Source organism: Salmo salar, chromosome ssa01 (genome assembly GCF_905237065.1).
Source record: "Salmo salar chromosome ssa01, Ssal_v3.1, whole genome shotgun sequence".
NCBI classification, from domain to species: domain Eukaryota; kingdom Metazoa; phylum Chordata; class Actinopteri; order Salmoniformes; family Salmonidae; genus Salmo; species Salmo salar.
In genome coordinates this window covers 121,620,486-121,633,128 of record NC_059442.1, presented here as the reverse complement: position 1 = coordinate 121,633,128, position 12,643 = coordinate 121,620,486, and the positions used below count along the sequence as shown (strand labels likewise).

The window sequence follows — 12,643 nt, the reverse complement described above, 5'->3', positions numbered from 1 at the left end:
TTAAAAAATAAAAAAAACTAGATAAGCTACATGTTTGAAATAACTAGGCCTATTGTGGGGTTAGTTTATACTATTTAAGAAACTATATTAATTGGATAGGAAAAACATCCATTCCTCCGGCTGAAGACCTCTTAGACCTACATGTGCTAACATTGCCTTATGCTCATGTAATGAGAGATGTGATTTATGATATCATGCTTCTGACCTGATCATATTTAGAAATATTGTTGTTGATTTGAAAAACCGCTTGATTGGTTTTTAATCAAATTAAACAAAAAACAAACGTATTAGAAAGGTTTATGGTGAGAACGTACATGGCCCAAATGAAATGCAATTTAATCTGATATTTCTGGAGAAGTACAAATAGTATCTGTAAGATGGTTCCATGATGTTTAGAAAACATTACATTTGCGGGCGTATAACAGTGAGTGGACATTCCCCCTTTCTCTTTATATTCAATCTTTATCCAGCTCCTGTGAAAGGCTATGGAGGATTTTACACACATCCAAAGTTAAGTTGCCTTGTCTGTATTATACACCCATGGGGAGCAATTCTGGTAACTGTATTTAGACATAGTCTATTTAAAACAAGTGGTTGTTAAATTTGTATTAGAATTATACACTGTCTTATCAATAGCCTAGTGAATTTAATCTTGCTTATTGACTACGTTTGGCATGTCCATGTCCAGACTGCAATTTACAGTAGGCATAGCCCCTATATCAGTGTGAATGCTATAGCCTATGTTTAACAACATATTTCCATATTGAAGCAATGCCATTAGAACAATGTAGACTGCAAACATGTTTAGCAAATATGGGGCAGGCTATTTAACAAACTAGGCTATAATGGACTAACATTCAAGTTGGAGTTGATGACAATGCAATACACAACTTGAAGCAACCACATATTTAGCCATGGAGCATGTTCTGGTTGGACAGTGAGGGCCAAGCCTCGACACACCCACAACTTGTTTATTTATCAAAATCATTTGCGCCAGCTACTGCGCCCCCCCCCCCCCAATTCCGGTTGTGAAAATAGCTAAAATATTACTGACACCCCACCGAACCTATAACCCTAGCGCTAAGATATTCCATTAGGTTTGTTAAAATAGAGCACGTCTAAAAATGATGCTACTTCTCAATCAACTACTGATCTACGTAGTCTTTTCCCTATGTACCTTCAACCTTAACCCATCAGCTGTAACTTAACCAGTATCAGCACTCCACTACTCCACTGTCTTATAGAAAACATCGCTACTGGTATTGCTGCTGTTGTTCCTGGTCTTGTTCTGTTTTGTTGCGTTAAACTGCTATCAACAGGCCAGATTGGTGTCATCTTCAGAGATCCCTGGCGTGAGGGTATGTGCCCTTGGACTACATCGTGGAAGCCAGCACCATGCAGTCCATGGGCATATACACTTGCCTCATGGCTTAGTTCTTCATGGAGACCTGATCCATCAACCCTGGAACCTTCAGACCCCCGGCACTGGACTCCTCAACTCTCAAGCTATAATAGATATACTTCGCAGTCATTGAAAATGGAATTCCTCTACCTCTCTCTCTCTCTCTCTCTCTCTCTCTCTCTCTCTCTCTCTCTCTCTCTCTCTCTCTCTCTCTCTCTCTCTCTCTCTCTCTCTCTAGGGCTTCATTGGAATCGCGGGCCTTTTTGGCCTACCTGGTGCTGATGGCAAAAGAGTATGTTTGTCTTTCTTTACCTTACCGCTACACACATCCAAATACTCACAACGTCTGTAAGGATTAGGGCCAGGACTTTTTCCTGACCTCACCACACACAGTGTACAAGACTGGAGGCAACTCTGACTACCTGTCCCAGTGGTGACTCTGATCTTCCCTCCCTCTGTTTCCTTAAGAGACAACCAGTTTCTTGTTTTGATTTAAATGTGGGAACTGCCTCCAGGATGCTATCAGGCTGCATTGAGTAAGACCGTGTGGGAGTGTTGGTGATGACTCATTGTGACCCCCCCTTAATGAGCCTTTGAACTGGCTAAACTAATCAAGGCCTTCCTAAAGCTCAGCCTCCAAAAACACCAGACCATTACCCTACTTATCGCATGCACCAGGGGTTGCGTCATGGGTGAGCCTGTAATGGACCTTTCCACTATGCAGCTCCACCATACTGTAGCAGACCAATCTTTTTCTGTTGATCACTGTGTCTGTCTGTCCTCTAACATCTAATCTTAAATGAAGACACCTATATGGGACAGAGCACAATGAAAGAGCTCCAATTAGTTGGCACAGCTGTAGGTTTGTGCAGAGCACTGTAGAAGCAATAAGTCTGCATATACATCAAGCAGTATTTACAGAGTAGCTAAACAAAATACAAATATATACAATACTCTAGGTAGCTTACAGTCTGATGGTTTGAAATTATTACATGAGTGTAGTTAGTAGAATTATTCCCAGAGAGTACAATGTTGCTCTGATCTTATTGTCTCTCTCTCTCTCGTTCTATTTTCAGGGCGTTCCTGGAGAACCAGGGAAGATGGGCAAGATGGGTAGGCCGGTAAAGTTGTCTCAACATACTTTATAGATAATTATTTATATTAACTGTTATGAAATGTGTTGACGTCAGCCACAGCAGATGCTGTGTTAAGACCTAACCCACAGCCATAAGAAATCTATGGTCTCCAGAGACTGTGATATCGACAACCCTAACAGGACATACAGTATATGGTGTCATGGAGGCTGCTGGCAATGATAGACATAGCTCAGAGCTGTGTTTAGCAACTGTTAGCTTATTGAACAGTCAGACCTCTTTCTCTGTCATTCGGTCCTCAAATCCTTATTTGTATTCAGTAGCGTTTTGCAGTGGGACACAAAAGTGAGCATTCTTGTTGGACAAATTCACATTCAGCACCTCCCAGTTCAGAATTTCAAAAGGTTTTGTGACCACTGAGCATGACTTTTGTTTCAGTGAGTCAGTGTTCTAGTTCCAGCAGGGTTCTACAATATTGTAGCCAGACCTGCTCTCTAGCTGAGAACTCCTTTGAGAGGTTTGGTGCAAAGACCCGTAGTCACAGCGGAGTCAATCATCACCTTCCGGAGACACCTGAAACCCCACCTCTTTAAGGAATACCTGGGATAGGATTAAGTAATCCTTCTCTAACCCCCCCCAAAAAAAAAAGATATAGATGTACTATTGTAAAGTGGTTGTTCCACTGGATATCATAAGGTGAATGCACCAATTTGTAAGTCGCTCTGGATAAGAGCGTCTGCTAAATGACGTAAATGTAATGTAAATGTCACACATTTGTCTACATCATTGTAAGCTTCTCTCTTTGTTATTTCCATTGCTAATAGAAGGGTTACTCTAGGTTGAACACGTCGGAGATGTGCTACATGTGTTTTTTTGTGTGTTTTTTTTACATAATAAGAGAAGGCTAATATTGAAATTAGCTTATTTGGTCACCTTTCTCTCGATGGGATCATGTAGTTTGGAGACTTTTTATTTATTTTACCTTTATTGAACCAGGTAGGCCAGTTGAGAGCAAGTTCTCGTTTACAACTGCGACCTGGCCAAGATAAAGCAAAGCAGTGCGACAGAAACAACAACACGGAGTTACACATAAACAAACGTACAGTCAATAACACAATAGAAAAATCTATGTACAGTGTGTGCAAATGTAGGGAGGTAAGGCAATACATAGGCCATAGAGGTGAAATAATTACAATTTAACATTAACACTGGAGTGATGAATGTGCAGATGATGATGTGCAAGTAGAGATACTGGGGTGCAAAGGAGCAAAAAAAAATTATGACAGTATGGGGAAGAGGTAGTTGGATGGGCTATTTACGGATGGGCTGTGTATAGGTACAGTGATCGGTAAGCTGCTCTGACAGCTGATGCTTAAAGTTAGAGAGGGATATATAAGACTCCAGCTTCAGTGATTTTTGCAATTCATTGGCTGCAGAGAACTGGAAGGAAAGGTGGCCAAAGGAAGTGTTGACTTTGGGGATGACCAGTGAAATACACCTGCAAGAGCGTGTGCTACGGGTGGGCCTTGCTATGGTGACCAGTGTGCTGAGAAGCCAGGGCTTTACCTAGCAAAGACTTATAGATGACCTGGAGCCAGTGGGATTGGCGACCAATATGTAGTGAGGGCCAGCCAACGAGAGCATACAGGTCACAGTGGTGGGTAGTATATGGAGCTTTGGTGACAAAACGGATGGCACTGTGATGGACTACATCCAGTTTGCTGAGTAGAGTGTTGGAGGCTATTTTGTAAATGACATTGCCGAAGTCAAGGATCGGTAGGATAGTCAGTTTTACGAGGGTATGTTTGGCAGCATGAGTGAAGGATGCTTTGTTGCGAAATAGGAAGCTGATTCTAGATTCAATTTTGAATTGGAGATGCTTAAGTCTGGAAGGAAAGTTTACAGTGTAACCAGACACCTAGTTATTTGTAGTTGTCCACATATTCTAAGTCAGAACCGTCCAGAGTAGTGGTACTAGTCGGGCAGGTGGGTGTGGGCAACAGTCGGTTGAAGAGCATGCATTTAGTTTTACTAGCATTTAAAAGCAGTTGGAGGCCATAGAAGGAGTGTTGTATGGCATTGAAGCTTGTTTGGAGGCTTGTTAACAGTGTCCAAAGAAGGGCCAGATGTATACAGAATGGTGTCTGTGTAGAGGTGGATCAGAGAATCACCAGCAGCAAGAGCGACGTCATTGATATATATATACAGAGAAAAGAGTCTGCCCGAGAATTTAACCTTGTGGCACCCCAGTAGAGACTGCAGAGGTCCGGACAACAGGCCCTCAAATTTGACACACTGAACTCTATCTGAGAAGTAGTTGGTGAACCAGGCGAGGCAGTCATTTGAGAAACCAAGGCTATTGAGTCTGCTGATAGGAATGCGGTGACTGACAGAGTCGAAATCCTTGGCCAAGGCGATGAATACGGCTGCACAGTACTGCCTTTTATTGATGGTGGTTATGATATCGTTTAGGACCTTGAGCGTGGCTGAGGTGCACCCATGACCAGCTTGGAAATGGTTGGTGATCTGTTTTGTTAACTTGGCTTTCAAAGATTTTAGAAAGGCAGGGCAGGATGGATATAGGTCTATAACAGTTTGGCTCTAGAGTGTCTCCCCCTTTGAAGAGTTGGATGACCGCAGCAGCTTTCCAATCTTTGGGGATCTCAGATGATACGAAAGAGGTTGAACAGGCTAGTAATAGGGGTTGCAAAAATTTTGGTGGATAATTTTAGAAAGAGAGGGTCCAGATTGTCTAGCCCAGCTGATTTGTAGGGATCCAGGCTTTGCAGCTCTTTCAGAACATCAGTTGTCTGGATTTGGGTGAAGGAGAAGCTGCAACGGTGAGAGACTTGTTTCTGGAAAGGTGGATTTAAAAAAAAAAGTAGAAGCTCGAATCGTTTGGGCACAGACCTGAATAGTATGACAGAACTCTGCAGGCTATCTCTGCAGTAGATTGCAACTCTGCCCCCTTTGGCAGTTCTATCTTGTCGGAAGATGTTATAGTCAGGGATTGAAATTTCAGGAGTTTTGGTGGTCTTCCTAAGCCATGATTCAGACACGGCTTGGACATCAGGGTTGGCGGAGTGTGCTAAAGCAGTGAATAAAACAAACTTAGGGAGGAGGCTTCTAATGTTAACATACATGAAACCAAGGCTTTTACGGTTACAGAAGTCAACAAATGAGAGCACATGGGGAATGGGAGTGGTGCTGGGGGCTGCAGGGCTGCAGGGCCTGGGTTAACCTCTACATCACTGGAGGAGTAGGATAAGGGTACAGCTAAAGGCTATCAGAACTGGTCGTCTAGTGCGTTCGGAACAGAGTAAGAGGAGCAGATTTCTGGGCGCAGAAGAATATATTCAAGGCATAATGTACAGACAAAGGTATGGTTGGACGTGAGTACAGTGGAGGTAAACCTAGGCATTGAGTGACGATGAGAGGTTTTGTCTCGAGGCACCAGTTAAGCCAGGTGAGGTCACCACATGTTAGGGGGATGGAACAAATGGGCTATCTAAGGCATATTGGGCAGGGCTAGGGGCTCTATTGCTAACCAAAACAGCAATAGACGAGGCATATTGACATTAGGGAGAGGCATGTGTAACTGAGTGATCATAGGGTTCAATGAGTAGCACTAGATGAGTCAGGGAGCCAATTCCGTAGTCGCTGCTACACTAGGCGAGCTGGAGACACGGCTATTCAGACAGCTAGCGGGCTGGGGCTAGCAGATGGGCATCCTGCGACATCGCAACGGAAGAGCCTGTTGAGACCACCGCAGACGGTTACATTGACAGACCAGTCGTTATGGATCGGCGGGGCTCCGTGTCGGCAGTAAAGGGTCCGGGCCAATTAGTAAAAGAGGTATTGTGGCCCAATAATTGGCTGGTGGACTTCTTTGGCTAGCCGGGAGATGGGCCTAGCTCGAGTCTAGCTTCAGGCTAACTGGTGCTTGCTTAGCCAGGAGTAGCCACTCGGATAGCAGCTAACTGTGATGATCCGGTGTAAAGGTTCAGAGCTTGCGGTAGGAATCTGGAGATGTGGTAGAGAAAAAGTAGGCAGATATGCTCTGGGTTGATATCGCGCTGTTCAGACTGGCAGGAATTGACCAGGTTGAGGCTGGCTGATGTCCGAGTTAACGGTGAGGACCGCTAGCAGTGGCAAACTGACTACGTGCTAGTAGCTAGTTAGCTGGCTAGCTCCTGAAGGGGGTTCCGGTTCTAAAGTATAAAAATAGCAGATCCGTACCACATTGGGTGAGGCGGGTTGCAGTATATTCAGTCCGTAGATGGAAAGTGAGAGAAATATATACAAATAGAACGATATATACACGGGACAAGACAAAGACACATGTCCGACTGCTACGCCATCTTGGACCACCTGTAGGTTTTGTTTATGTGTGAGTCTGTCTTTCAAAACATTTTATTTGTCACGTTTTGTAAACAGGTGTAGACTAACAGTGAAATACTTACTTACTTATCCCAACAATTCAAAGAAAGAAATAGAAAAATAACGAGGAATAAATACACAATGTGTAACGATAACTAGTATATACTATATACACAGGGTACCAGTACCGAGGCGATGTGCAAGAGTATGAGGTAATTAAGGTAGATATGTACATATACTGTAGGTAGGGGTAAAGTGACTAGGCAACAGGATAGATAGATAAGCAGTAGCAGCAGCATATGTCTAGAGTCAAGAGGGTCAATGCCGAGACTGCAAAACTTAAACTAAACGCAGTCTCAAATAGCTGCCTGTCCCTTTTAATAGCTGGGCATCTGCACACATTTCATTAAATCAACACCGGTTTCAAACGCAAGGTCTAAATGAATTGTTTACGAGGTTTAATGCTTGATTTGGTACATTAAATAATTCAGTACTTGACTTATTTGTAATGACTAAGAAACTGCTAGCTATTGGCTGCTAACAGCTGAGAACTGCTAGCTAACTGGCAAGTACACAAACAACTTCAGGAGTACAGGCCCCTAAAAATCGGCTAATCACTCTCTAGTAATGAAGGGAAGAACTGACAAATGCACTGTCAAAGAGGAGAAACATTTTTCTGTCAAGTTTTTATTTATAGAGCTTCCTGGTGGAGAGCCAAACGCGATTACCAGGATGGAACATGGGAGCCTCACTGCGGTGGTGATCCGCCTGCTCTTTCTGATGGCAGGTTGTGCGCTGGAGTCTCACGTGGGCATCGTTCCATACCTCTGCACATCTGAAGTACTGAAAGCCAATGCAGCTGCTGCCTATTGGCTTTAAGTAAATAAGACTTACAAAGAAACTCAACACACGCAAGCCACTGTTGAAGCGCTAGCTGCTTAGAAAAAACAATTCTCCAATGAGGTTATTATTTATGTGGTAGCTTTTAAGTGGGGATGTGTGTATAGTATGCATGCACATGCATTCATGAGGGAGCGTTTGTATGTGTAGGCATTTTCTTTGTTTTGGCATATGTACAGTTTTTTGTGTGTGCATGCTCTCTTCCCCTCTGCATCTAGAGGTCAGCTATTCCCTAGGGATCTTTGACTGCCTCACTTACAGTATGTCAAGTGGTAAAGCCATTCTCTGTACGCAGATTCACTTTTCAGGTTCAGCAGACTTAACTGTTAAACTCTGTTCTCACAATCTAACAATTGTTTGCCGAAATGTAATACTTGCTGGCAGAGGCTGTTTAGTTTTACAGACAGAGTGGAAAGATGATCTGTGCCTGCAGAGAATTCTGATGTTGTCCTGTGACAATGATACATTATATCCACATAGAAACAAAATGCACATAATCGCAGTGTATGTACTCACTCGCTCACTCACTCACACATACATGCACATTTTGCGACTCCTGTGGCAGGCAGGGCGCAGTGCACGCTGACACGGTCTCCAGGTGCACGGTGTTTCCTCCGACACATTGGTGCGGCTGGCTTCCGGGTTAAGCGGGCATTGTGTCAAGAAGCAGTGCGGCTTGGCTGGGTTGTGTGTCAGAGGATGCACGGCTCTCGACATTCGCCTCTCCCGAGTCCGTACGGGAGTTGCAGCGATGAGACAAGACTAACTACCAATTGGATACCACAAAATTGGGGAGAAAAAAAGAGTGGAGGCTGTTATAGCAGCAAAGGGGGTGACCAACTCCACATTAATACCCATGATTTTAGAATGAGATCGTCCAAGATGTGTCCACATACTTTTGATCATGTAGGGTACCTGCAGGATTTAAGTAAAGTTTTACCAGAGATTGCATTTACAACACATTGACATTTTAATTCGGGGTGTGGGGATCCCTAAAGGCTCAGACATTTGCTGGCAGAGAGTACTTAGGATCTCAAACAAATTTGCGAATCGAGTACGCACCCATTTTTCATGTGGAATCACAGGAAAAATCTGATGCCTTAGGGTGGTCCCTAAAACACGGCAGACGAATGCTAGATCCACTTTCGTTGCGATGTGTACAAGCCTTAAGACAGATTGCTTGCCCTCTTGGAGTACTGCTCAGCTACAGTCCCAGAGACCTTTACATTTTAACCAATCAAATCATGTTTAGTTTGGTAGATTTGGATACTCAAGTTATTTTCAATTTAAGATGCCATTTTTGGGCTTCATTTATTCAGTGAGTTTGCTTAGCCTCTGGTGTAGTATTGTGTGTTGCAGACTGAAGACCTGTGTAAATGAGTTTTTACTGAGCTCCAGAGTAATCAGATTGACAGAGTACACTCCTCGAAAGTAATGTTATGTAGTTTTGCAGACACAATGGCATAAGAAAAGGGCTACCTGGCATAATTCAAAACATTAAATGAGTTGGGAAAAAATCATGTCTCTCTTCAAAGCAAATCTGCCTCTTTGAGTTGTGTTTTTGGCCCAACAAGTCTGTTTCCACTTCCATAAGGCAGCGATTATCACTGTATGATTTGTCATTGGGCTGGCAATTAAGGCAGTACAATTTGTCTGGACTCGTGTTTCCCCCCATGCATTTGAAACCACAATCTGCAGTCTCAACAAATATCACTCAGGCAGAATTTTCCTGTCAAAAGTATCTCTTCATTCATCTGAAAGGTTGCAAGATTGAATCCCTGAGCTGACAAGGTAAAATCTGTTCTGCCCTGAACAAGGCATTTAACCCACTGTTACTAGGCCATCATTGAAAATAAGAATTTGTTCTTGACTGACTTGCCTAGTAAAATAAAGGTAAAATAAATAAAAATGTAGACATCTGATTTTCCAGCTCATTTCCTGACACTGTAAAATGCACTCATTTTAAGTTTTTGCGATGTGGCGCTAGGTGAGTGTGTTATGACTCTCCTTGTCTGTGGGCTTAGAGGGGTGTTCAATAGACTTTGTTGTTTAGAAACAAAACCGGTGCGTGCTCAACTATGGGATAAAACAGACAGGGTTGGCTTAAATTGTTGACAACATGTAAACAATATTTAGTCTCCAATGTTTATTGAAAATATTAATAAATGTGCACAATGAGCACTTGTCTCTCAAATATGTTGTTGCAGTTGTAGCTAGCTAATTATAGACATTAAATCAGTCAAAACAAGACATGGTATCAAGAACAAGATAAACCTAGTTGAAACGAGCCACCTACGATTCCCCACATGGCAGCTTCTTATCATTGTTGCTAGCTATCTGGCCATCCAGAATCACAACTCAGACTTCTGCCCCATTGAAGCTTGCACATCATTTCGTGACATTCTCAGCTAACCTGTCTAAGGTGCTGTCAGTGACATTCTCAAATGGGATTATCTTGTGCACTTTGCAGCAGTTTCCCAACCCAGATTAAGCCCGCTCCTTGACTCAAGTGCATCTATTGAGAATGTTCTAGTCCAGGTCCAGGAATATGTTTAATATGGCTTTAATGTACTCATGGAGACTGAAAGTGTCATAACTTTACATACCTTTTGAGCTTTGGAATATTATGAAGTTTGACAAAAAGTCATATACATTTATTTAGAGGCTTCCTAAAACTAAATTACCTTTGTGTGTGAATGAAAGTATGAAACCTCAAGGAAAGCTTTGTCTGCAGATTACACCCCTCTGGTAAAAAATACTTATTTAATGATACACAGCTCTGCACATCCACCCCGATCAAGAATGAAGAACCATTCGCAATTGGCCTTCTAAAACAAGGCATACTGTAGAGGAAAAAGAGCAGAGCCCATCCATTACATCAAGTGTTCCTGGATGGTTTAGTGTAGTGCCATTGCTCCTGTGCCAGTAGGGTGTTCTGAGGTTGTAGCTTCCCCTATCTTAAGCATAGCTCATATTAGCAACTCAGTTATTTCTAACAGGAGTTCTGACTGGCTGGCTGTGTTGTTCTCAGGCTCCTGAGTGGCGCAGTGGTCTAAGTCCCTGCATCTCAGTACTAGAGGTGTCTGGTTCAATTCCAGGCTGTATCACAACCGGCTGTGATTAGGAGTCCCATAGGGTGGTACACAATTCAATTGGCCCAGCATCATTCGGGTTTGGCTGGGGTATTTGTTCTTTACTGACTTGCCTAGTTAAATAAATGTCAAAAATTTAAACCGTTTGTTTCTAAATTGAGCGGTAACAGTACACACCCGTTATGCTATGTGCTTTCAAATAATGGGTCATTTTGCAATTGATTGGAAGATGTTTTTGACTAATATGTCATGTTATATTTCAGTTATGTTACAATTACTAGAAGCTATACAATTACTGCAATGGCTTTGCTGTGACTAAAATGAAAGTGTATTGTGCAATAATAATCTAAAGGCAGAATTTGTGATATCCTGTAAGAGTTATTTCTGACCTGAAATTAATCAATGTAAGAGAAATTGAGTTTGAATGTGAAATACTGTAGAATGCAAAAGTTTTCAACAACTCTGTGGTATGATAGCCCATTGTAGATATAAAACCTGATTTAGCACGCATTGTACTAGCACAAGTTTTTTCTAGAGTGAATAAAAAATAAAATCACAAACAAAAGGGCAAACAAAGATTGGGATGATGTCTTCATGTAAAACAGACTTATAAGTATGCCCTTAAGCTTTGTTTTTGATTTCTGAGCAGCATTAGCGTCAGGGTCAAAATTAGCCTGGTCCCAGTTCTGTATGTGCTTTAGCCAACTCCTCTGCCATCTGCTCTGACCATCAGAGCACTTGTAGGTCTGGGACCAGACTAGCAGTAGCATTCTTACTTTCTTTAAATCAGACCTGGTGATACTGTGATTAGTAGAACTACTGTGCATTAGTACAAATGGATGTACCAATCGCAGATTGACGCTTTAAAGCTGCTCTCTCTCCAGGGGTTTCCTGGAGACTTTGGTGAAAGAGGACCACCAGGACCAGACGGGGACCCGGTAAGTGACCTTTCGTGAACAAACACGCACACACACAGCATTGGTCCATACAGTTTCTATCTAGGCATACTATATTACTTTACCCCACATCACTATGTAGGAAGGTGTAAAACCTCCACAGGCACTGTCCTACATAGTACACAACCACATCCCCTCTTTCCCAGTGAAATACTTTTCTATTTATCTCATTCTCACCTGTGTAATGGAGTGAAATCTTTAAGAGCACTTAACTCACCACACCATCCACACACACACTCCCATACACACTCTTCCCCTGGCTTTTCACTCAGTGGGAATGTGGACTGTGATACTTTTCAACAATGATAAGAAAATCCTCTCTGACCACAAAGGATCCAAGAGATTGACTGTGTTTCCATGTTTTGTTTGTAAATATTTTTTGGACATACAGATGGACAGACAAGGTTTATGATACTGCATGTGTTTTTTGTATTATTGATTTTTTTTCTTCCATTGGCATCATTAATTGGCATCAAGGCCCTAAATATTGTCAGACTCCAGCCACCCTAGTCATAGACTGTTCTCTCTGCTACCGCATGGCAAGCAGTACTGGAGCGCCAAGTCTAGGTCCAAGAGGCTCCTAAATAGCTTCTACCCTCAAGCCATAACACTCCTGAACAGCTATTTAAATGGCTACCCAGACTATTTGCAGTTGGAAGCACAGAATTGTCTAGAATGTCATTGTATGCTGTAGCGTTATGTTGGTATTACAGACTCTGTAAGGGAGATGTTGAAATTGTCAGTGAAGACACTTGCCAGTTGTTCCGCACATGCAATGACTACATGTGCTGGTAATCCGTCTGGCCCTGCGGCCTTGTG

At 42.6% G+C, this 12,643-nt stretch overlaps 1 protein-coding gene across 1 annotated transcript in view; it reads left to right on the top strand.

Moving 5' to 3' along the window:
• The window catches only part of col27a1a (collagen, type XXVII, alpha 1a), a 366,487-nt gene that overhangs the window by 140,489 nt on the left and 213,355 nt on the right, over positions 1-12,643 (top strand). The window contains exons 11-13 of the mRNA XM_045688056.1: positions 1,641-1,694; positions 2,479-2,523; positions 11,753-11,806. Coding sequence (XP_045544012.1) covers positions 1,641-1,694; positions 2,479-2,523; positions 11,753-11,806 — 153 coding nt within the window. The remainder of the gene's footprint in view (positions 1-1,640; positions 1,695-2,478; positions 2,524-11,752; positions 11,807-12,643) is intronic.